Source organism: Apteryx mantelli, unplaced genomic scaffold (genome assembly GCF_036417845.1).
Source record: "Apteryx mantelli isolate bAptMan1 unplaced genomic scaffold, bAptMan1.hap1 HAP1_SCAFFOLD_163, whole genome shotgun sequence".
Taxonomy (NCBI): domain Eukaryota; kingdom Metazoa; phylum Chordata; class Aves; order Apterygiformes; family Apterygidae; genus Apteryx; species Apteryx mantelli.
In genome coordinates this window covers 1-24521 of record NW_027118516.1, presented here as the reverse complement: position 1 = coordinate 24521, position 24521 = coordinate 1, and the positions used below count along the sequence as shown (strand labels likewise).

At 71.4% G+C, this 24521-nt stretch overlaps 2 protein-coding genes across 2 annotated transcripts; both read right to left on the bottom strand.

Moving 5' to 3' along the window:
• Positions 1–28: 28 nt before the first annotated feature.
• On the bottom strand, positions 29–3261 carry LOC136995870 (inactive serine/threonine-protein kinase 19-like). Its single transcript, XM_067316891.1, has 7 exons — positions 3156–3261; positions 2534–2679; positions 2039–2134; positions 1807–1943; positions 1292–1389; positions 649–796; positions 29–566 (listed from the first exon to the last, which is right to left on the bottom strand). The coding sequence occupies exons 1-7, from the start codon at positions 3247–3249 to the stop codon at positions 521–523; spliced, it is 765 nt and encodes a 254-aa protein (XP_067172992.1). The 5' UTR covers positions 3250–3261; the 3' UTR covers positions 29–520.
• An 888-nt stretch (positions 3262–4149) lies between these two features.
• Positions 4150–24393, bottom strand: LOC136995874 (superkiller complex protein 2-like; the record flags this gene model as incomplete). The annotated part of the gene is given in 38 exon segments (XM_067316898.1): positions 4150–4368; positions 5078–5218; positions 5311–5529; positions 6372–6482; positions 7212–7422; positions 8838–8964; positions 9736–9886; positions 10749–10853; positions 11529–11772; positions 13152–13288; positions 13834–13869; positions 13871–13953; positions 14528–14563; positions 14566–14638; positions 14721–14831; positions 16217–16429; positions 17518–17617; positions 17847–17940; positions 17943–17995; positions 18947–18971; positions 18974–19052; positions 19144–19228; positions 19335–19461; positions 19464–19480; positions 20178–20323; positions 20989–21070; positions 21072–21130; positions 21213–21329; positions 21331–21422; positions 21759–21798; positions 21800–21813; positions 21924–21998; positions 22106–22157; positions 22417–22467; positions 22572–22688; positions 22776–22893; positions 23478–23585; positions 24283–24393. Coding segments are annotated over 38 exon segments (3961 nt in total), but the record flags the coding sequence as incomplete, so codon positions are not given.
• Positions 24394–24521: the final 128 nt, after the last annotated feature.

Genomic DNA, 24521 nt, shown 5'->3' with positions numbered 1-24521 from the left:
TCTGTTCCCTGAAAACAAAGAACGAAAATGGGGGGAAAAAAAACTTTTATTGCCCCTTTTCCCCCGAACGAACCCCTCGATACATCGATTAGTGCTAACGAGCCCCCACGGCCCCGTGGGGGAAACCGAGGCACAGCAAGATCCCGGGGGGGGGGGGGGGGGGGGGCATTTTTGCCATGCCCCTTTTATGGGTGGGCCCAACTTTAGCCACACCCCTTTTAAGTGCTGTCAACCTCTCATAACCCTTTGAAGAGGTGGGACCCACTTTAACCACGCCCCCTTGAAGGGGTTTCCCCCCTACACCTCAACCAAGTCCCTTTTAAAGGTGGGGCCCACTTGGGCCAAAACCCTTCGAAGAACCTGGGCTGGCTTTAGCCCCGCCCCCTCAGAGGGGGCGGGCCCTGCCCGAGCCACACCCCCATTGGTCCACAGCGCTCCCCGAGGGCGGGGAGCAGGGCCTGGCGCAGCCCCGTTGCATGCTGGGAAGCATCCAGTCCTCCAGGGGGGCGGGGGGCAAAGGTCACGTCTCGGCCAATCGCAGCAGCGTCCCGGAGGCAGAGGGGATGCTGGGAAGAAAGGGGGAGGGGTGAGCGCCCGGCTGGGGTCAGGGGTCACGGCGGGGGTCAGGGGTCGGGTCAGGGGTCGTACCGGTGGACGAGCTGAGCCCCGACGAGGTCGTGGACGTGGTAGGCCACCCCCAGACGGGCCCCGGCCAGGCTCCGGCGCTGCCCCAGCTCCGCCAGCGCCACCTCCTTGTACCGCGAGCGCCGGATGACGGCCAGCAGCGCCCGGCGCCCTGCGGGGTCAGGGGTCGGGGGTCAGGGGGCACCGGGGAGGAGATGAGGGGGGGGGAATGGGGGGACTTGGGGGAGACATGGGGGGGTCTGTGAGGCCCTACAGGTGCTGGGGGGGTCCTGGGGGGGCCCCATGGGGTGGGGGGGGGCAATGGGGGAGGCCCATGGGGGTCCCAGGTGCGTTCCAGGGGGTCCCTGAGGGGTCTAGGGGGGTCCTGGGGGCCCCCAGGGGCAGCTGGGAGGGATCCAGAGGGAGCAGGGGGTATTTGGGGAGGGTCTGGGGGCCCCAAGGGGTGTTGGGGGGCCCCAGGTGACCCAGTTGGCTTTGGAGGGGGTGTGGGGGGATTTGGAAGGGACCCAGGGGGCTTTGGGGGGTCTGGGAGTGACCCTAGGGGCGTCCTGGGGGGGGGTTGGAGGCTCCCAGGGCACTTTTGGGGGTCCCGGGGGGGGTTGGGTGGTCCCAGGGGATCCGGGGGGTTTTGGGGGTCCCCACGCACCGCGGACGAATGCCTTGATGAAGCGCCCGGCTCCCGGCACCGCCAGCCACCAGCTCCCGGCGTCGCGCACCGTCAGCACCCCGGCTGCCACCAGCTGCCTGCAGGGACCCACGGCGGCGGGGACAAGGCACGACGGGACCCGTGAGGACGGGCCCCACGGCGCGGGGAGGGGGGCGAGATGGGGCCCACGGGGACGGGCCCCACGGCTGGGGAACGGGGACAGGACAGGGCCCCCCGTGATGGGACCCACGGCGCAGGGACGGGAGCCGTGACAACAAGACCCACGGCACAGAGACGGGACGGGACCCACGGCAGGGAGCTGGTGGGGAAATAAGGGCGGAAATGGGATGCACAGCGCGACCCCCACCCACCCCCGGGGCCTCAGCCCCGCTCTGGGGCGCCCCGAACCCCATCCCGGGGGCTCCCAGCCCATCCCGAGGGCCCCGTTCTGGCCCCGGCCCCATCCCGGGGGTCCCCGCCGCCCCCCAGGGGCCCCGCGGCCGCCCCGCTCCTACGTGACGTCGGCGTCGGCGAAGCCCAGCACCCGCATGCGGCTCTGCTCGTAGCTGAGCTCGGGGCAGGCGGCCACGGCCGTCTCCAGGAAGCGCCGCACCAGCCCGGCCTGCGGCTTCCCCGCCACCGCCTGCAGCACCTGGGGGGGGACGGGGGGGGGGACAGGGGTCAGCGCTGCCCCACGGCGCCCACGGCAGCGGCAGCCCCACGGCGCCCGCACGCCCCCTCACCCACCTTGGCCGTGTAGGGCTCCGTGAAGACGACTCCCAGCGCGTCGGCCTCGAAGCCCAGGTGCAGCAGCCGGATCCGGCCCTCGTCCCTCAGGCGGTTCTGGGAGGGGGGGGGGAAGACGTGTCAAGCGGGAGGGGCCCAGGCGTCCGGGCGGAGGGGCCCAGGCGTCCGGGCGAGCAGCCCCCACCCACCCCCAAAGGAACCCAGCGCCCAGGAAGACCCTGCTCCACCTCGGAGATGCCTGAGGGGACCCAGGCGTCCGAGTGCCCCCCCTTCCCTGGGGACCCAGGCGTCCGAGCACCCCCTGCCCAAGGGACCCAGGCGTCCGGGCTGCCGCCTCCTCCCCGAGGAGCCCCAACATCCAGGTGTCTCCCTCCCCTGCCGAGGGGCCCCGGCGTCCGGGCTGTTCCCCCCCCTCCCCCTCCCTGGGGACCCAGGCGTCCGGGCCGCCCCCTCCCTCCCTCCCTGCCCCCGCGGGGCCCCGGCGTCCGGGCGCACCAGGTGCCGGTCCACGGCGGTGCGGTCGCGCACGAGGCTGTAGAGCTGGTGCCGCAGCACGAGCGGGGGCAGCGCGTCGCCGAAGAGCCCCCGCGGGAAGAGCGCGGCCACGTCGCGCAGCGCCGCCTCCACCGCCTGCGGGGAGCCTGCGGGCCCAGGCGTCCGGGAGACCGTTGCTGCCCCCCAGGGACCCAGGCGTCCGGGATCTCCCCCCAGGAACCCTCCCCACTGCTTCCTGGGGACCCAGGCGTCCGGGAGACCCTCGCCCCCCCCCCCCCCCAGGGACCTAGGCGTCCAGGGGGCCCAGGCGTCCGGGAACTCCCAATTCCCCCAAATAACCCACAAACCCAGGCACCTCCTACCACCCCCCCAGGGGCCCAGGCGTCCGGGACCCCCAACCTCCTCCCCCCCCCAAGGGACCCAGGCGTCCGGGGGGGCCCAGGCGTCCGGGAGACCTTCGCCCCCCCCCCCCCAGGGACCCAGGCGTCCGGGGGGCCCAGGCGTCCGGGAACTCCCAATTCCCCCAAATAACCCACAAACCCAGGCACCTCCCACGGCCCCCCAGGGGACCCAGGCGTCCGGGGCTCCCCAGCCCCCCCCAGGGTCCCAGGCGTCCCGGTACCGTGCAGGGGGGGCTCCCCGGGGGGGGCCTCGCCGCGGGGTCTCTTGGCGCTGAAGGTGTCGGCGAGGGGCCGCCGCCGTCGCCGCCGCTCCATGGGGCTGGAGGGGGGGACGGGGGGGGGGGTCAGCGACCCCCGGCGGCGCCGCGGCCCCCCCCGGCCCCACAGCGCCCCTCCGGCCCCCCGCCCCCCCTCTTCCCGGCCCCGGATGATGACGTCACGCCGCCCCTACCCCGGCGCGAGCCTTCGCGGCGCCGCTGCCTCCGCCCCCGCCTCGGCGCGGCCCGATGACGCGCGGGGAGGGAGCGCGCGGGGTGACGTCACGCGGGGGCGGGGCGGGAGGACTAACGGCCGGGCGCGCGCGGCCCACAAGGGTCACGTGGGAGAGGGCGGGGCTTGCTTAAAGGAGCCGCACAGGCGGCAACGGCGCGGAGTGATGTCAGATAGGAGAGAAAAATCCACCTCCTCCTCCCAAAACGGGGGTGCTATCGCCCCGATCCCCTCCCAAATGGTGGTATTGAGCCCCTCTCCCCCTAAATGGGGGTGGTATCACTCATGTCCACCCAAAATGGGGGTGGTACCACCCATCTCCCCTCCCCAAATGGTGGTTTCGCCCACTTCTCCCCTCAAAATGGGTGGTATCACCCATCTCCCCCCAAAGCAGGGATGCTATCACCCACTTTTCTCCCCCAAATGGAGATGGCATCATCCACTTCCCCCCAAAACGGGAGTGGTATCACCCATCTCCCCCCAAAACAAGGGTGGTATCACCCATCTCCCCCCAAAACAAGGGTGGTATCGCCCATCTCCCCCCCAAAAGGAGGATGGTATCACCCATCTCCCTCAAAGCAGGGGGCCCGGACTGAACCAAGTGGCGCTGGCGGGGGGGGACAGGGGGGTTTTGGGGGCCGAACCAAGTGCGGGGCCAGCACAGGGGGATGATGCTGGGGTCCCAGGGCAGGAGACAGAGACAGAGATGGAGGCGGAGGCGGAGGCGGCGGCGGCAGCGGGGCTTTATTGCGTGTAGAGGCTGGCGGCGAAGACGATGTCGCGCTTGATCATGCTGGAGGCGGCCTCCATCTTGGCGCAGAGCGTGGGCTCGCCGATGAGGCGGGCGGCCTTGCGCACGTCGCGGCACGTCTCCTCCAGGCGCTGGATGCAGCGCACCACGACGCCCTCCTGCACCGCCGCCAGCCGGGCGATGTCCGCGAAGGGCTGCAGCGGCCGTCAGCGTGGGGCGCGGGGGCGCCCAATTCCCGCAGGGGGACCCACGGACGACGGGGGGGGACCCACGGACGACGGGGGGGGGCACATGGAGCCGGGGGGGGGGCCATGTGGGGGGATATGGGGGGACCCACGGAGCCAGGGGGTGGCTGGGAGGATGCGGGGGGCCCACAGAGCCATGGGGTGGCCACATGGGGGGATACGGGGGGACCCACGGAGCCATGGGGTGGCCACGTGGGGGGATATGGGGGGACCCACGGAGCCGTAGGGTGGCCGGGAGGACATGTGAGACCCTCAGAGCCATGGGGTGGCCATGTGGGGGGATACGGGGGGACCCACGGAGCCGGGGGGCAGCTGGGGGGGGACATGGAGGAGGTCCCATGGAGCTGGGGGGGGATATAGGGGGACCCACAGAGCCTTGGGGCAGCTGCAAGGGGACGTGGAGGCACCCACGGAGCCATGGGGCAGCCGGGGCAGGGACACGGTGGGTCCCACAGAGCTGTGGGGTGGCCAGGGGGGGCGATACGTTGGGACCCACGGAGCTGTGGGGCAGCTGGAGGGGATATGGGGGGACCCACAAAGCTGTGGGGGGGATATAGGGAGACCCACGGAGCTGTGGGGCAGCTGGGGGGAGACACAGGGAGACCCACGGAGCCGTGGGGGGGCCGTGGGGGGCCGCGGGGGGCGGGCGGCGCCTCACCATGCCGCGCGCCCACTCGTAGACGACCTCGACGAGGCCGAAGTTGAACTGCTCCACGAAGTCCTCGACGCTCTGCGGGAGGCCGCAGTCGCGCTGCAGCGTCCCCACGCGCTCGGCCACCGCCCGGATCTGCTCCATGCCCTGCGCACGCACGCACGGAGGGAGGGATGGAGGGACGGATGGACGGAGGGAGGGAGGGAGGGAGCGAGGGGGCGTCCGGGCGCGCGTCCTACCTGCTGGAGCGGGGCGGGCAGCGGCGCCGGGGGCGGCCCGCGGCCCGGGCAGACGGTGCAGGAGAGCAGCGCGGCGCTCTCCTCCGGCCGCAGCGCCGTCAGCACGTTGCCCAGCACCAGCTCCGTCAGCAGCAGCTCGTGGGCGCTCATCTCGCAGGCCACGCGCCCCGCCAGCCGCACCGCCCCGGCGCCGTCCACGTAGCCCAGCGCCCGCAGCACCTGCGGCGACGCGGGGGACGCGGAGGGATGCAGGGGGATGTGGGGGACACGGGGGGGGGACGCGGGGGGACATGGGGGGACATAGGAATACGGGGGGACACGGGTGGACGTGGGGGACATGGGGATGTGGGGGACATGGGGACACCACGTCCACATAGCCCAGCGCCCGCAGCACCTGCAGCAACGTGGGGGATGTGGGGGGACGCGAGGGGACACGGGGGGATGCGGGGACACATAGGGGTACGGGGACACCATGTCCATGTAGCCCAGTGTCCACAGCACTTGTGGCAATGCAGGGGACGTAGGGGGACGTGGGGACGCGGGGGGGACACGTGGGGATGTGGGGAACATGGGGGGACAAAGGGGTATGTGGGGACACATAGGGGTACGGGGACACCGTGTTCGCGTAGCCCAGCGCCCATAGCACCTGCGGGGACGTGGGGGGACACGGAGACACGTGGGGACACAGGGACGCCCCGTCTGCGCACCTGATGTGCCCAGAGCCCATGGGGACAGCGACGTGCAGGGACACTGGGACGTGGGGGGACATTGGAGATGTGCAGGGACACTAGGGACATGTAAGGACACGGAGACACGTAGGGACATGGGGACACGGGGACGCCGCGCCCATGCAGCCCAGCACCCGCAGGGGGGACACGAGGGGACGCGGGGGGGGACACGGGGACGTGGGGGGACATTGGGGACACGCAGGGACACGGGGACACGTAGGGACACGGGGACGCCGCGTCCACGCAGCCCAGCGCCTGCAGGGGCACACAAGGGGACACGAGGGGACACGGGGACGTGGGGGGACACCCGGGGGGGCCCCGCGGGGCGCTGACCTCCACGCGCTGGTGGTACTCGGGCAGCAGCAGCAGCGACTGGTCCGAGAGCAGGAAGCGGAGCTGCTCCACCTGCTCCAGCAGCTCCTGCCGTGCCGCCAGCCGGGAGAACTGGGGGCCGCGGCGTCAGCGGGCCCCGAACGCCCCCGGGGGGCCGAAACACCCCCCGGGGGGGCCCAAGTGCCCCGGGGGAGGGAGGGAGGGGCCATCAGGGGACCCCAAAATGCCCCGGTTGTGTCCCAAAATGCTCTGCGTGGGGTCATGGAACCTCAGGGGGACCCCAAAACATCCCAGTTGTGCCCCAAAGCGCCCCAGGGGGAGGGAGGGGCCATCAGGGGACCCCAAAATGCCCCAGTTGTGCCCCAAAATGCTCTGTGTGGGGTCATGTGACATTAGAGGGGACCCCAAAACATCCCAGTTGTGCCCCAAAGTGCCCCAGGGGGAGGGAGGGGGCAGCGGGGGACCCCAAAATGCATCAGTTGTGCCCCAAAGCGCCCCAGAGGGGCACACGGGGCATCAGGGACACCCCAGGGGGAGGCGGGAGGCATCGGGGGACCCCAAGAGACCCCAGTTGCACCCCAAAGTGCCCCAGAGGGAGGTAGGGGCCATCAGGGGACCCCAAAATGCCCCGGGGGGGGCACATGGGGCATCAGGGACACCCCGGGGGGAGGGAGGGGGCAGCAGGGGGACCCCGAGGTGCCCCGTGGGGGGGACATGAGGCATCGGGGGACCCCAAGAGACCCCAGTTGCACCCCAAAGTGCCCCGGGGGGAGGCAGGGGGCCTGGGGGGACCCCGAGCCCCCCCGGCGCGCCCCCCCCCCCCGGCGCCCCCCCCGGTACCTGCTGGGCGAAGCGGGGGCTGCGGACGCACTGGAAGGAGCCCAGGGCGGCCGCCGCGTCGCGGACCCGGGCCGCCGCCTCCACGGCCTCCACGTCGCGCAGCTGCAGGGCCCCCACGGGCTCCAGGCAGGGCAGCCCCCCCGCGGCCCCCCCCGCCAGCCGCGCCAGCTCCTGCGCCGCCGCGCTCGCCTCCGCCCCGGGGGGGTCCTTCCTGCGGGGGGGGGGGGGGGTGTCCCAGGGAGCTCCCGGGGCGCCCCGAATCCGGGGAAACCCCCAGGGAGCCCCCAGAGCGCCCCGAATCCGGGGAAACCCCCCCAGGGAGCCCCCGGAGCGCCCCAAAACCAGGGACCCCCCCAGGGAGCCCCCAGAGTGCCCCGAATCCGGGGAAACCCCCAGGGAGCCCCCAGAGCACCCCAAAACCAGGGACCCCCCCCCAGGGAGCCCCCAGAGCGCCCCGAATCCGGGGAAACCCCCCCCAGGGAGCCCCCAGAGCGCCCCAAAAGCAGGGACCCCCCCCAGGGAGCCCCCAGAGTGCCCCGAATCCGGGGAAACCCCCAGGGAGCCCCCAGAGTGCCCCGAATCCGGGGAAACCCCCAGGGAGCCCCCGGAGCACCCCGAATCCGGGGAAACCTCCCCCAGGGAGCCCCCAGAGCGCCCCAAAAGCAGGGACCCCCCCCAGGGAGCCCCCAGAGCGCCCCGAATCCGGGGAAACCCCCCCAGGGAGCCCCCAGAGCACCCCAAAACCAGGGACCCCCCCCCAGGGAGCCCCCAGAGTGCCCCGAATCCAGGGAAACCCCCAGGGAGCCCCCAGAGCGCCCCAAAAGCAGGGACCCCCTCCCAGGGAGCCCCCAGAGTGCCCCGAATCCGGGGAAACCCCCAGGGAGCCCCCAGAGCGCCCCGAATCCGGGGAAACCCCCCCAGGGAGCCCCCAGAGCACCCCAAAACCAGGGACCCCCCCAGGGACCCTCCAAATCAGGGAGCCCTCCAAGAGAACCCTCCCCCCCCAAAACCGGGGGACCCCCTGGAGCACCCCCAAATCCAGGGAAACCCCCAGGCAGCTCCCAGAGCGCCCTGAATCTGGGGAAACCCCCAGGGAGCCCCCGGAGTGCCCCAAAACCAGGGACCCCCCCCCCAGGGAGTCCCCAGAGTGCCCCGAATCCGGGGAAACCCCCAGGAACCCCCCCAAATAAGGGAGCCCTCCAAGAGAACCCCCCCTGAATCCAGGGGACCCCCCTGGGACCCCCCGGAGCACCCCCAAATCCAGGGAACCCTCCAGGGACCTCTCTGAAAGCAGGGACACCCCCGAGCATCCCAAATCCAGGGAATTCCCCCCCAGAGACCTCCCCAGGAGCGCCTCAAAAGTGGGGAATCCCCCCCAGGGACCCCCAGAGCATCCCAAAACCACAGACCCCCCCCCAGAGACCACCCCAAAACCACGGACCCCCCCCGAGCGCTCCAAATCCAAGGAACCCCCAGGTCCCAAAACAAGGGACCCCCCCAGGGGCCCCCCAAAAGCAGGAATCCCCCCCCGGGACCTCCCTAGGGACCCCCAATCCCCCCCCCAGGCTCTAGGGGAGACCCGGGGCCCCCCCCGGCCCCCCCAAGCGCCCCCCCCGGCCCCCCCACCTGTAGCGGGGCGCCTGCCGCCGCCGCACGTCCTCCAGCACCCGCTCCGCGTTCACCCGCAGCGTCTTGGCCGTGATGGCCACGATGTCGCTCGGCACCAGCTTCTCCAGCGCGTGGCCGCAGGGACCTGGGGGGGCCCAGGCGTCCGGGGGGGGCCCAGGCGTCCGGGGGGGGCTCCGCGCCGCTCGCGGGTCCCCCCCCGCCTCCCTGCGGGGCCCAGGCGTCCGGGATCCCCCCCCACTGCCCTGCAGGACCCAGGTGTCCGGGACCCCCCCCCGCCACTGCCCAGTGGGGCCCAGGCGTCCGGGGGGGGCTCCACACTGCTCAGGGATCCCCCCCCACCCCACAGGACCCAGGCATCCAGGACCCCCCCCCACCCCCCCACCGGGGGGCCCAGGCGTCTGGGACCCCCCCCACACCCTGCTGGGGGCCCAGGTGTCTGGGACCCCCCACCCTGTGGGACCCAGGTGTCCAAACCCCCCACCACCACCACCCTGCAGGGCCCAGGCATCCGAGACCCCCCCCACCCCCCCGCCGGGGGGCCCAGGCGTCCGGGAACCCCCCACCCCTCAGGACCCAGGCATCCAGGACCCCCCCCACCCCCCCACCGGGGGGCCCAGGCGTCCGGGATCCCCTCACCCCACAGGACCCAGGTGTCCGGGACCCCCCCACCCCGTGGGACCCAGGCATCCGAGACCCCCCCCACACCCCCCTGCCAGGGGGCCCAGGCATCCGGGACCCCCCCCCCCTTCGCTGGGAAGCCCAGGCGTCCGAGACCCCCCCCACCCCCCCTTCGCTGGGGGGCCCAGGCGTCCGGGACCCCCCCACCCTGCAGGGCCCAGGCGTCCGGGACCCCCCCACCCCCCCTTCGCCGGGGGGCCCAGGCGTCCGGGCCGACCCTCGGGCACGAAGAGCCTGGTGAGCAGCAGGTCCTCGGGGTAGGGCACGTCCGGGGGGGGGCTGCTGCCGGCCGGGGGCCCCCCCTCCTCGGGGGGCTTCTCGCAGAGCACCAGCGCCGCGAAGCTCCGGCCGCCGCCGTCCGACGAGGCCTGCGCCGGGGGCGGGGGACAGGGGGGACGACGACGATGGGGTCACCCGGGGGGGGGACACGACGATGGGGTCACCCGGGGGGGGGGGGACACGGAGGGGGACGGGGATGGAGGAACCGGGGGGACACGGAGGGGGACGGGAAGGGCCTGCGGACGGTGGGAGGGGACACAGGAGATGCGAGGGGACGTGGAGGGACGTGGGGGACACGGGGGGGACACGAGGGGACATGGAGAGGGATGTGAGGGGACATGGGGGGACACAGGGGGACGCGAGGGGACACGGAGAGGGATGCAGGGGACACAGAGGGACGTGGGGGACACAGAGGGATGTGGGGGACACGGAGGGGACACCAGGAACACAGAGGGGACACGGGGGGACGCGGGGGGACGCGAGGGGACACAAGGGGACATGGAGGGACATGAGGGGACATGGAGGGATGCGAGGGGACATGGGGGACACGGGGGGGACACAAGGGGACATGGAGAGGGATGCAGGGGACATGGAGAGGGATGCAGGGGACACAGATGGACATGGGGGACACGGAGGGGACACAGGGGGGACACGAGGGGACACAGAGGGTTGCAGGGAACAGAGGGACGTGGGGGACATGGAGGGACGTGGGGGACACAGAGGGGACAGCAAGGACACGGAAGGATCACAGAGAGGACATGGGACGCGAGGGGACACGGGACGCGAGGGGCCACAAGGGGACGTGAAGGGACATGGAGGGGACACAAGGGGATGCGAGATGTGATGGGACACGAGGGGTTGTGGGGGGACATGAAGGGCCACGGGGGGACATGGAGGGGACCCGGGGGGACGCGAGGGGACGCAGAGGGACCCGGGGGGGGCCGCGGGTACCTGCAGGATGAGGCCCAGGGCGTTGCGGTGGGCCGGCGTGTTCACCACCACCACCCGGCCCGGTGCCAGCGCCTTCAGCCCCGCCACCGACTCGGCCGCCCGCCGCTGCCACCGCCGCACGTCAGCGCCGCCGCCGCCGGGGACCCCGGGAGCCCCGCGGGCATCCACGGGACCCCCAACACCCCCATGGGGATCCACGGGACCCCCACGGGACCCCCAACACCCCCCCAGGGACTCCCAGGACCCCCGAGACCCCCGTGGGGACTCCCAGGACCCCCCGGACCCCCACGGGCATCCACGGGACCCCCAACACCCCCCTGGGGACTTCCAGGACCCCTGAGACCCCCATGGGCACACCAGGACCCCCAACACCCCCAAGGGGACTCCCAGGACCCCCAGGACCCCCACAGGGACACCGGGACCCCCAACACCCCCACGGGGACACCAGGACCCCCACAGGACCCCCAACACCCCCGCAGGGACACCGGGATCCCCAACACCCCCGTGGGGACTCCCAGGACCCCCGAGACCCCCGTGGGGACACCGGGACACCCAACGCTCCCGCGAAGGTACCAGGGACCCCCCCAGGACCCCCAACACCCCCCCAGGGACACCGGGACCCCCCCCCAGGACCCTCAACGCCACCATGGGGACCCTTAGGACCCCCCCGGGGACCCCCAGGACCCCCCCGGAACCCCTGACACCCCCACAGGGACCCCCGGGACCCCCAACACGGCCATGAAGGTGGCACCTGCGGCCCCCCCGGCCCCCCGGGCGCACCTGGAGCAGGGCGCGGGCCTGGCGCAGCGCCCGCACGGTGCCGTAGTAGCGGGGCAGGTCGGCCAGCGGCCCCGAGGTGTCGACCTCGCCCAGCGCCTCCAGCGCCCGGCTCAGCTCCGCCACCCGCCCCTCGTGCGCCTGCGACCCAAACCGCCCCGGAATGGCCCCAAATGACCCCCAAAACGACCCCCGAGCCCCCCCAGCTCCGCCACCCGCTGCTCGTGCGCCTGCGACCCAAACCACCCTGGAACGGCCCCAAAATGACCCACCGACCCCCTCCCCAAAACCCCCCCAAACCCCTCCCCGCCGCTCGTGCGCCTGGGACCCAAACTGCCCCGGAACGGCCCCAAAATGACCCCCAAAACCCCTCCAAAACCCCTCCCCGCCGCTCATGCGCCTGGGACCCCAAACCGCCCCAAAACGGCCCCAAAATGACCCCGAACCCCCTCCCCAAAACCCCCCAAACCCCCTCCCCGCCGCTCGTGCGCCTGGACCCCAAACTGCCCGGAACGGCCCCAAAATGACCCCCAAAACCCCTCCAAACCCCCTCCCCGCCGCTCGTGCGCCTGTGACACCAAACCGCCCCAAAATGGCCCAAAATGACCCCCCGACCCCCTCCCCAAAACCCCCCCAAACCCCTCCCCGCCGCTCGTGCGCCTGGGACCCCAAACTGCCCCGGAACGGCCCAAAATGACCCCCAAAACCCCCCCAAAACCCCTCCCCGCCGCTCGTGCGCCTGGGACCCCAAACCGCCCCAGAACGGCCCCAAAATGACCCCCAAAACCCCCCCAAAACCCCCCGAACCCCCTCCCCGCCGCTCGTGCGCCTGGGACCCCAAACTGCCCCGGAACGGCCCCAAAATGACCCCCAAAACCCCCCCAAAACCCCTCCCCGCCGCTTGTGCGCCTGGGACCCCAAACCGCCCCAAAACGGCCCCAAAATGACCCCAAAACCCCCCCAAACCCTCCCCGCCGCTCGTGCGCCTGCGACACCAAACCGCCCCAAAACAGCACAAAAAATGACCCCCGAACCCCCTCCCCACTGCCCACGCACCAGGGACCGCACCAGGACCCCCAAAACCCCCCAAAACTCCCCCAAAGCCCCCTTGTCCCAAGGCACGGGGCGTCCTCGTGCCCCCCCCAGGCGTGTGTGTCACCCCTAGGCGTCCCCATGTCCCCCCCGTGTCCCTGTATCTCCATGTCCTGTGTCATCCCGTGTCATTCTGTGTCCCATGTCCCCATGTCTCCATGTCCCGTGTCATCCCGTGTCCCCATGTCTCCATATCCCGCATCATCCCATGTCCTCCCGTGTCCCCATGTCTCCATATCCCATGTCATCCCGTGTCCTCCTGTGTCCCCATGTCTCCATATCTCCATGTCCCGTGTCCTCCTGTGTCCTCCCGTGTCCCCATGTCCCCATGTCCCGTGTCCCATGTCCCCATATCTCCACGTCCCGTGTCCTCCCGCATCCCCATGTCCCCATGTCTCCGTGTCTCCATGTCCCCTCGTGCCCCTCCATGTCCCCACATCTTCACGTCTCCATATCTCCATGCTCCCCGCGTCCCCTCATCGCTACGTCCCCGCGTCCCCGCGTCCCCCGCGTCCCCCCGCGTCCCCGCCGCACCGGGCGTCGCGGCGCGCGTGGAACTCGGAGAAGCTGCGGCGCATCATGTCCTCGACGCGCAGCGCCTCCACCCGCAGCAGGTTGAGGATCATGGTGTAGGTGAGGCGGAACTGGGACTCCAGCCGCGTGGGGCGGCCCTGCGGACGGGGACAGGGACGTCGCCGCGGGGGGACACCACCACAGCGGCCTCGAGGATGTCACCGTGGGGGACGCGGGGACACCAGGGGACACGGTGTAGGTGATGCAGAACAGGACACCGGCTGTGTAAGGCAGCCCTGGGGACGGGGACGTCACCACGGGGGGACACCAGGTTTAGGGACACGGGGACACAAGACATTGGGGACACGGGGGGGGGCTGTAGGTGGACGTGGGCGTTGGGGACGTCGCAGGATGTCACCGCGGGGGGACACCAGGTTTAGGGACACGGGGACACAAGACATTGGGGACACGGGGGGGGGCTGTAGGTGGACGCGGGGCGTTGGGGACGTCGCAGGATGTCACCGCGGGGGGACACCAGGTTTAGGGACACGGGGACACAAGAGATTGGGGACACGGGGGGGGCTGTAGGCGGACGCGGGGCGTTGGGGACGTCGCAGGACGTCGCCGTGGGGGGACACCAAGGGTTGGGGGTGCTGCGGGGACACGTGGGGGGACACGTGTGGGGGGTCACGGGGGGCCTCACCAGCATCATGCGGTGCAGGTCGGCCATTTCGGGGACGGGCCCCCTTGCAGAGGATGATGACGGTGCCCGTGCGGTCGAGGCCCCGGCGCCCCGCGCGGCCGGCCATCTGCACGTACTCGCCTGCCGGGGGGGGGGGGGTCAGCGCCTGCCCCACGGCCGCCCCACGGCCACCGACCCCATCCCATGGCCACCCACCCCGCCCCACAGCCGCCCCACGGCCACCGACCCGGCCCCACGGCCGCCCCACGGCCACCGACCCCGTCCCATGGCTGCTGACCCCGTCCACGGCTGCCAACCCCGGCCCCACGGCCGCCCCGTGACCCCAAATCCTGCCCCACAGCTCCGAACGCCGCCCCTCGCAGCTAGCCTCACCAACCCAGACCCCTGCCCCACGGCAACCCCATGGCTGGCCCTGGCCCCATGGTGGCCCCACGGCAGCCCCCGGCCCCATGGTGGCCCCATGGCAGCCCCCAGCCCCATGGTGGCCCCAAGGCAGCCCCCAGCCCCACGGCAACCCCATGGCTGGCCCCGGCCCCATGGCGGCCCCACGGCAGCCCCCAGCCCCATGGTGGCCCCAAGGCAGCCCCCAGCCCCATGGTGGCTCCATGGCAGCCCCCAGCCCCATGGTAGCCCCCCGGCAGCCCCCCGGCCGGCCCCAGCCCCACAGCGGCCCCCCGGCAGCCCCCCGGCTCACCGGGCAGCAGGTCGCGGAAGTTGGTGCCGTCGTGCTGCGGACGGAGTCGAAGACGACGGTGCGCGCCGGCATGTTCACCCCCATGGCGAAGGTCTCGGTGGCGAAGAGCACCTGGGCGGGGAGGCGGGCCGCGCCGTGGGGCCGGGCCGCGCCGTGGGGCAGGGCCCGGCCGCCGCCCCCCACGGCGTCTCACCTTGACCAGCCCCTTGCTGAAGAGCATCTCCACCACCTCCTTGAGGATGGGCAGCACCCCGCTGTGGTGCACCCCGATGCCCCTCTTCAGCAGCTCCGCCAGGTGCAGCACCTGGGGGGCGGCGGTGGCTCAGCCGGCCCCACGGCGCCGCCCCACACATCCCATGGAGCCCCCCGGCACGCCCCTGCGCCCACCCGCGTCCCACGGGGCCCCGCAGCGCGTCCTCGCGGCCCCCACGCAGCCTCCACGTCCCATCCGAGCCCCCCCAAGGTGTCCCCGTGTCTCCCCAAGCCCTGTTGAGCCCCACAGCACGCCCCCGTGTCCCCACGTATCCTCCGTGTCCCAACCAGCCCATGGTGTGCCTCCATGTCTCCCACATCCCATCGAGTCCTGTAGTTTGCCTCCATGCCCTACACGTTCTCCATGTCTTCGCGTGTCCCCACACATCCCCCACATCCCATCGCGCCCATGGCGTGCCTCCTTGTCCTGCACGTTCTCCATGTCCCCACACGTCCCCCACGTCCCATCAAGCCCTATAGCGTTCCTCCAGGTCCCCCCAATATTCTCCATGTTCCCACGTGTCCCCCGGGTCTCCGTGTGCCATTAAGCCCCACAGTGTGTCCCTATGTCCCCAGCATATTCCCCACACCCTGTCAAACCCCATGGCGTGTCTCCACGTCCCATGTGCCCCCCTGTGTCCTCCACGTCCCATTGAGGCCCATAGTGTGCCCCCATGTCCCCATGTGTCCCCACATGTCCCCATGTGTCCCCACATATCCCCCACATCCCCTTGAGCCCCATGGTGTGCCTCCATGTCCCCACATGTCCCCCATGTCCTATTAAGCCACATGGTGTCTTTCCACGTCCCCATATGTCCCCACATATCCCCCATGTTCCCTCGAACCCCATGGTGTGTCCCCACATCCCCACGTGTCCCCCACATCCCATTGAGCCCCATGGTGTGCCCCCACGTCCCCCCACATGTCCCCCATGTCCTCTCAAGCCCCATGGTGTGTCTCCATGTCCCCACATGCCCTCCACGTCCTATTGAGCCTCATGGTGTCTTTCTATGTCCCCATGTGTCCCCACATGTCCCCCGTGTCCCCTTGAGCCCCATGGTGTGTCCCCACATCCCCATGTGTCACCACATGTCCCCCATGTCCCTTGAGCCCATGGTGTGTCTCCATGTCCCCACATGTTCTCCATGTCTCCTTGAGCTCTGTGGCGTGTCTCCATGTCCCCACGTATCCCCACATGTCCCCCATGTCCCCTCGAGCCCCACGTGTGTCCCCACATGTCCTCCGCGTCCTACTGAGCCCCATGGTGTCTTTCCATGTCCCCATGTGTCCCCACATGTCCCCCACATCCTCTCGACTCCCATGGTGTTTTCTCCATGTCCCCACATGCTCTCCACGTCTCCTCGAGCTCCGTGGCGTGTCCCCACGTCCCACGTGTCCCCCCTGCGCCCACGCGCGCCCCCCATGCCGGCGCGGGACCTGGGGCAGCTGCCGGTCGGAGCCCTTGAGGCGGGCGACGCACTTCTGGAAGAAGACGTGCACCTCGCTCTTCTCGGCGCTCGAGGTGAGGTCCAGGGAGCCGAGGGCGGCCGCGTGCTCGTCGCAGCGGCTCCGCGAGAAGGTGAAGGCCACCACGGGCAGCTGCTCGCGGGCCCGCAGGGCGCCCAGCAGCGCCAGCCACACGCCCTTGTCCTGCGCGCGGCGCGGCCTCAGCGGGGCCCCGCCAAACGGGACCCCAAATCCCCCGGGGACCACAAATCCCCCCAAATGGGACCCCAAATGCCCCGGGGACCTCAAATCCCCCCAAAACGGGACCCCAAATCCCCCCAAACGGGACCCCAGCTGCCCCAGGGACCCCAAATCCCCCCAAAACGGGACCCCAGCTGCCCCGGGGACCTCAAATCCCCCCCAAAACGGGCTCCAACCCCCCCGGGGACCACAAATCCCCTCAAAATGGGACCCCAAATCCCCCCAAAAACGGGACCCCAGCTGCCCCGGGGACCTCAAATCCCCCCCAAAACGGGGCTCCAACTGCCCTGGGGACTCCCCAACACCCCAAAACGGGACTCCCAACTGCCCTGGGGATCCCAAATCCCCTGAAACGGGACCCCAACCCACCCGGGGACCCCAAATCCCCCAAAACGGGACCCCAGCTGCCCCGGGGACCTCAAATCCCCTCAAAATGGGATGCCCACCCACCCGGGGACCCCAAATCCCCCAAAATGGGATGCCCGCTGCCCTGGGAACCCCAAATCCCCCCAAAATGGGACCCCAGCTGCCCCAGGGACCCCAAATCCCCGAAACAGGACCCCAGCTGCCCTGGGGGACCCCAAATCTCCTGAAACAGGACCCCAACCCACCCGGGGACCCCAAATCCCCCCCAAAAAAAGGGCTCCAACCGCCCTGGGGACTCCCCAACACCCCAAAACGGGACTCCCAACTGCCCCAGGGACCCCAAATCCCCCAAAATGGGACCCCAACTGCCCCGGGGACTCCCCAACACTCCAAAATGGGACCCCCCCCTGCCCTGGGGACCTCAAGCCCCACAAAATGGGCCCCCCACCTGCCCCAAAGACCCCAAGTCCCCCCCAAAACAGGATTCCCCAGACCCATCCCTGAGGCCCCAAATATCCCCCAAAACGCAGGCCCCAATTCCCTTCCCAGGACCCCAAAACAGGACCCCCAGACCCAACTCTCGGGACCCCCAACCCCCCCCCCAAACGGGCGCCCTCGGGACCCCCGAGCTGCCCCCCAAAACGGGCGCCGCAGCCCGGCCCCACCTGCCCGGGGCCGGTGCCCCCGAACGTGGGCTGCTTGGCCCCGAAGCTCTGCGCGTGCTTGCTCGTCCGCTCCTTCTTGGCCTCCACGGCCGCGTAGTACCTGCGGGGGGGGGGGGGCGACATGTGGGGCGGCCGTGGGGCAGGGCAGGGCCGCGGGGGGCCGCCGTGGGGCGGCGCAGGGCAGGGCAGGGCAGGGCTGCGCCGTGGGGGGCCGGGCGCCGTGGCGCGGGGACGTGCTGGCTGCGGGGTCCCGCGGGGCTGGACGGCCCGTGGGGCCGGCGCCGTGGGGCCGGGTGCCGTGGGGCAGGGCGCCGTGGGGCCGGGCTCGCTCACCCTGGGTGCAGAAGGTGCCGTGGGCGTCGAGCAGCAGGAAGAGCTGGTCGCGCGTGCGGGGGCTGTTGCCCGTGTAGAGGAAATGCTCAGCGGCACCGGGCGCTGCCGGGTGCTGATCACCCGCAGCCGCTTCCGCTTGATCCGCCTGCGCCGCGCCGAACCGGGAAAACGGGGGGGGAAACGGCAATCGGGGGGAAATCAGGGAAAAACGGGGGGGAATAGGGGGAAACAGCGATTGGGGGAAACGGGGGGGAATCAGGACAATGGGTGGAATTGGGGGGAATCAGGAAGAAATACGAGAGAAGTGGAGAAAACAGAAGAATTGGGGGAATCGGGGGGAAAAACAACAGAAGTCAGGAAGAAACGGAACAGAAGTCAGGAAGAAACGGAACAGAAGTCAGGAAGAAACGGAACAGAAGTCAGGAAGAAACGGAACAGAGTCAGGAAGAAACGGAACAGAAGTCAGGAAGAAACGGAACAGAAGTCAGGAAGAAACGGAACAGAAGTCAGGAAGAAACGGAACAGAAGTCAGGAAGAAACGGAACAGAATCGAGGAAAAATAGGAATGGAGAAAAAATAGGGAGGAATCAGGGGAAAAACAGGGGGGATCGGGGAAAACGAGGGGGAATCAGGGGAAAAATAGCAAAGAATTGAGGAAAACGGGGGGAATCCAGGAAAAGTGGAGGGAATTGGGGAAAAATGGGGAGAGTTGAGGTACTTTCAAGCCCCCAAACCTCCTAATAGTCTGCACAAATGTGCAAAACCACCTAAAACCCCTCACAACCCCCAGCATTCCCCAGTGCTGCCCAGAGCCCCCCCCAGAGCCCCCCCCCGGCCCCCAGGACCCCCTAGGGCTGCCCCACGGCCCCCAGGGACCCTCTACTGCTGCCCCACAGCCCCACAGAGCCCCCCCACGGCCCCCCAGCACCCCCCATTGCTGCCCCACGGACCCCCAGGGACTCCCCAGAACCACCCCCAGCCCCCAAACACCCCTACTGCCACCCCCCAGCACCCCTCACCATCGCCCGCGTCTCCCCGCAGCCCCCCAGTGGGCTCACAGCCCCCCCCGGCCCCCCACTGCCGCCCCCCGACCTACCCGACCCACTGGGCGAACTCGAGGTGTTGGGGACGGTGGCGCTGAGCAGGATGAGGTTGACGTGGTCGGGCAGCATGATGAGCACCTCCTCCCACACCACGCCGCGCTGGGGGGGGGGGGGGGGGGGCTGCGTCAGTGGGGCCGGGGCTGCTCCCAGCCCCCCAACAACACCCCCCCGACGCCCCCCCGGCACCCACCTCGGCGTCGTTGATGTAATGCACCTCGTCGAAGATCACCCACTCCAGGTCGCGGACGATGTCGGAGCCGTTGTAGAGCATGGAGCTGCGCGGGGAGGGACGGAGGAGCGTCGCGGGCGGCCCCCCCACGCGGCGGCCCCCCCACGGCGGCGGCCCCCCCACGGCGGCGGTGCCCCCCACGGTGCGCTCACCGCAGGATCTCGGTGGTCATGATGAGGCAGGAGGCGTCGGGCTGCAGCTGCACGTCGCCCGTCAGCAGCCCCACGTCCCCGAACGTCGCCTTGAAGTCGCGGAACTTCTGGTTGGAGAGAGCCTTGATGGCGACGTGTAGATGGTCCTGGGGGGGGACGGAACGGGATGGGGGTCAGCGGGGGGCGAAACGGGGCCGGCGGGGACCGGGGGGGGCCCCGCGACGGGGCTGGGGACGGGCTCAGCAAACCCTGAGAGAAGTTTGGGGGGGTTCTGGGGAGGTTTGGGGCTTTCTGAAGAGGTTTGGGGATTCCTGGGGAGGGGGGTTGGGGGTTCTGGGGAGGTTTGGGGAGTCCCAAGGAAATTCGGGGACCCCTGAGAAGGTTCGGGGGTTTCTGGGGAGGTTCGGGGAGCCCCAAGGAAATTTGGGGATCCCCAGGAAGGTTTTGGGGCTCCCCAGGCGGGTTTTGCCCCTCCCGGGCAGGTTTTGGGATCCCCAGGGAAGTTTTGAGGCCCCCAGGCAGGTTTTGGGATCCCCAGAGAGGGTTTAGGCTCCCCTGGGCAAGTTTGGGGACCCCTGAGTGGGTTTTAGGGCCCCCCCAGGCCCCCCGGGCAGGTTTTGGGGCTCCTCGGGCAGGTTTTGGGATCCCCAGGAAGTTTTGAGGCCCCCAAGCAGGTTTTGGGGCTCCCCGGGCAAGTTTTGGGGCTCCTCGGGCAGGTTTTGGGCCCCCCTGGGCAGGTTTGGGGATCCCCAGGGAAGGTTTAGGCCCCCTGGGCAGGTCTGGGGGCCCCCTGGGCAGGTTTTGGGGCCCCCCCGGGGGGTTTTGGGGGCGGCGGGCGCGCACCGGGTCATGTGGCGGCGGGACAGGGCGATGGCGTACTCGGCCACGGCGGTTTTGCCGGCCGACGTGTGGGCGGCCACGAAGACGGACTGGCCGCGCTCCAGGCACAGGATGGCCTGCTTCTGGAAGGGGTCGGGCTCGAAGGGCCACTGCGGGGGGGGGGGGGGCACGTCAGGACCCCCCCAACCCCCCCCCAGGACCCCCCCGAACCCCCCTGCACCTCCCAACCCCCCCCCACGACCCTCCTGACCCTGCTGCATCCCCCAAATCCCCCAGAACCCCCTGCTTCTGGAAGGGGTCGGGCTCGAAGGGCCACTGCGGGGGGGGGGGGCACGTCAGGACCCCCCCAAACCCCCCCCAGGACCCCCCCTGTGCCTCCCAACCCCCCCACGACCCTCCTGAACCCTGCTGCATCCCCCAAATCCCCCCAGGACCCCCCCAATCCCCCCCCAGAGCTCTCGCACGTCCCCTCCAGCCCCACAAGCTCCCAGACCCCTAACAGGACCCCCCCAGGAGCCCCCCCGGCTCCCAGGGCCCCCCCAGAGCCCCCCAAGGGACCCCAGAGTCCTCCAGACTCCCAAGGGACCCCCCCAGGAGCCCCCCCGGCTCCCAGGACCCCCCCAGAGCCCCCCCAAAGGGACCCCAGGGACCCCAAACCCCCAAGGTCCTAGAGTCCCCCAGACCCCCCCCAGGGACCCCAGAGTCCTCCAGACCCCCAACAAGACCCCCCAGGAGCCCCCCCGGCTCCCAGGCCCCCCCCATAGCACCCCAGACCCCCCCCCAGCGCCCAGACCCCCCCCCCCGGCCCCCCCACCGTGAACGCAGGGTCGGGGATCCTCTTGTAGAAGTCGTCCACGGGGGCGCTGATGTCCACCGGCTCGGCCCACTGCTCCTCGGGGGGGCTCCGGGGGGGCGGCGGCGGCAGGCGGGGGGCCCGGGGGGGCCGCCAGCACCTTCTGGGGGGGGGGGGCAGGGGGTGAGCTGGGGGGGGGCACGGACCCCCCTATCCCCAAATCCCCCCCCCGTCCCGGCACCCACCTGCAGCACCAGCTCCTCCAGGCTGTCGGCGCGGCGCAGGGGGGGCTCCGCGGGGCCCCCCCCTGGGGGCTGCGGTCGGGGGGGCCCCCCCCGCGTGCCTGGCCCCCCCCGCGGCCCCCTTCTCCTCCTCCTCTTCCTCCCCCCCCAGCTCCAAGGGGTCCAGGGCGCCCAGCAGGCTGGAGAGCGACAGCGGCCCCGGGGCCCGGGTGCCTGGGGGGGACACGGATGGGGGGGGACACGGATGGTGGGGGGCCACGGCCTGCACTGAGCCCCCCCCCGCGGCCCTGGGGGGCTGCAGAGCCCCCCCACGGCCTGCCCCAGGGGCCCAGGCGTCCGGGTGCCCCCCCCCACCCCCCAAAACACCCCACAGCAGCCACAGCATCGTTCTGGGGCACAACAGCCCCTCCCCCATGGGGCAACACTGCCCCCCAACCCAATAAAACCACCCCCCCAGGGCAAAAGTACTACCCCGGGGTAAAACTATCCCCCCCCCCAGGACAAAATTACCCCCCCCCCGGGGCAGAAACGCCCCCCCCCAGCTCCTACCTTGGGGTTGGAAGTCAACGCCGCGCTTCAGCCCGGGGGGGGGTCGTCAGCAGGTCTGCGGGGGGGGGGGGGGTAAAGGTGCTAATTTGGGGGCCCCAAATCGAGGAAAGGGTGCCGGGGGGGGGGGGGGGCACGAGGCCCCTCCCGGACGCCTGGGCCCCTCACCGGTCTCAAAGTCGATGTCCTGCTCCTGCAGATCACGGGCTTGGATCTGCTCCAGGCTCGGCTCATCCAGGCCACCTGGGGGGGGGAAGAGCCGTGGGGGGGGCCGTGGGGGCCCAGGGGGTTGGGGGGGGCTGTGGGGCAGCCCTGGGGGGGCCCGTCCTGCCCCGGGGGGGGGCAGTTACCTGGCCAGAAGGGGTAGTTGGTGGCGGCGCCCCGCAGCGCCTCCCCGGGGGACTATGAGGGGGGGGATGTGGGGGGGTGGGGGGGCCGTGGGGCAGCCCCAAGGGGGTCGGTCCTGCCCCGGGGGGGGCCCGTCCTGCCCCGGGGGGGGGCAGTTACCTGGCCAGAAGGGGTAGTTGGTGGCGGCGCCCCGCAGCGCCTCCCCGGGGGGCTATGGGGGGGATGCGGGGGGCCATGGGGGGCTGTGGGGCAGCTCCGGGGGGGTCGGTCCTGCCCCGGGGGGGCCCGTCCTGCCCCGGGGGGGGGCAGTTACCTGGCCAGAAGGGGTAGTTGGTGGCGGCACCCGCAGCGCCTCCCCGGGGGGCTATGGGGGGGGATGCGGGGGGGCCATGGGGGGCTGTGGGGCAGCTCCGGGGGGGTCGGTCCTGCCCGGGGGGGCCCGTCCTGCCCCGGGGGGGGGGCAGTTACCTGGCCAGAAGGGGTAGTTGGTGGCGGCGCCCCCGCAGCGCCTCCCCGGGGGGCCCCGGCGCCCGCCGCAGCGACAGCGAGTTCTTGGCCGAGAGCCCCCGGGTTCTCCAGCAGCACCTGCAGGTTTTGGGGGGGGGGGGGTGAGGACCCAGGCGTCCCGGGCGCCCCCCCCGCCGTGTGCCCCCCCCGGGACCCCCCCCGCACCTCGGCGAAGGCCAGCACGGCCCCGCTGCGGGGGTCCCGCTCGGCCCGCAGCTCCCCGTGCACCGGCGTCGGCTCCAGCGCCAGCAGCGCCCGCGGCTCCGGCGCCCGCGACCAGCACCTGCGGCAATGGTGGGGGGGGTCGGGGGGGCTCCAGACCCCCCCCAAACCCCCCTGGAGCCCCCCCGGATCCCAGGGACCCCCCCTGGGCCCCTCTTGAACCCCTAAACAACACCCTAAACCCCCCCATACTCTCAGGATCCCCCCAAATCTCGTGGACCCCCCCACAGGCTGGAGAACCCCCCAAATACCCCCCCACCCTAGGCACCCCCCCCCACGGCACACAGAGCCCCCCCATAACCCCCCTGGCTGCTAAGGGCCCCCCCTCAGAGCCCCCCCTGGCCCTGGGCCCCCCCCAGGCCACAGACTCCCCCCCCACAGAAGTGCCCCAAAACCCAGAGACCCCCAAGGGCCCCCCAGACCCCCAACCCCATCACAGACCCCCCCCCCACGAGCCCCACATCCCCCCTGTGCCCCCCCAGGACCCTCATGGCCCCCCCACCCCTCCAGGACCCCCCCAAAGACCTCCAGACTCCCCTGTGCCCCCCAGGACCCTCATGGCCCCCCCTGCTCAGCCCCCCCAGGACCCCCAAAGACCTCCAGACCCCCCCTGCGCCCCCCAGGACCCTCATGCCCCCCCTATACCTGCGCGCCCGCTCGTGGCTGTGGGGCGGGAGCCACTCGGGGAGCTCAGGAAGAGTCGCTCCAGCTCCGAAACCAGGGGAGGGTGGCGGGGGGCAGCCCCCGGGGCAGCTGCGGAGCGGGTGGGTCAATGCGGGGGCGGCAGGGGATTTGGGGGTGATTTTGGGGGTGATTTGGGGTCTCTCACCGTGGAGAGGGGCGCAGGGGGGGATTTGGGGTCTCTCACCATGGAGAGGGGCGGCAGGGGGGGATTTGGGGGGGATTTGGGGTCTCTCACCGTGGAGAGGGGCGGCAGGGGGGGATTTGGGGGGGATTTGGGGTCTCTCACCGTGGAGAGGGGCGGCAGGGGGGGATTTGGGGGGGATTTGGGGTCTCTCACCGTGGAGAGGGGCGGCAGGGGGGGATTTGGGGGGGATTTGGGGTCTCTCACCGTGGAGAGGGGTGGCAGGGGGGGGATTTGGGGGGGATTTGGGGGGGATTTGGGGTCTCTCACCGTGGAGAGGGGTGGCAGGGGGAGATTTGGGGGTGATTCGGGGTCTCTCACCATGGAGAGGAGCAGCAGGGGGGGATTTGGGGGTGATTTGGGGGGGTTTGGGGTCTCTCACCATGCAGAGGGGCGGCAGGGGGGATTTGGGGGGGATTTGGGATCTCTCACCGTGGAGAGGGGCGGCAGGGGGTGATTTGGGGGGGATTTGGGGTCTCTCACCGTGGAGAGGGGCGGCAGGGGGGGATTTGGGGGGGATTTGGGGTCTCTCACCGTGGAGAGGGGCGGCAGGGGGGGATTTGGGGGGGATTTGGGGTCTCTCACCGTGGAGAGGGGCGGCAGGGGCCCCTCGGCTGCGTCAACAGCTCCAGGCGCCCGGCGCAGCCCAGCTCCAGCAGCCCCAGCGGCAGCTCCAGGGGCCCCCGGGGGGGCAGGCTGGAGGAGGGGGCGTCAGGGGGGGGCCTCCAGCCCCATAGACACCCCCAGGGCCCCCCCAGACCAATAGGCTTCCTCTGAGTCCCCCCGACCCCATGGACCCCCCTGCCTGCCCCCCCCCAGCCCCA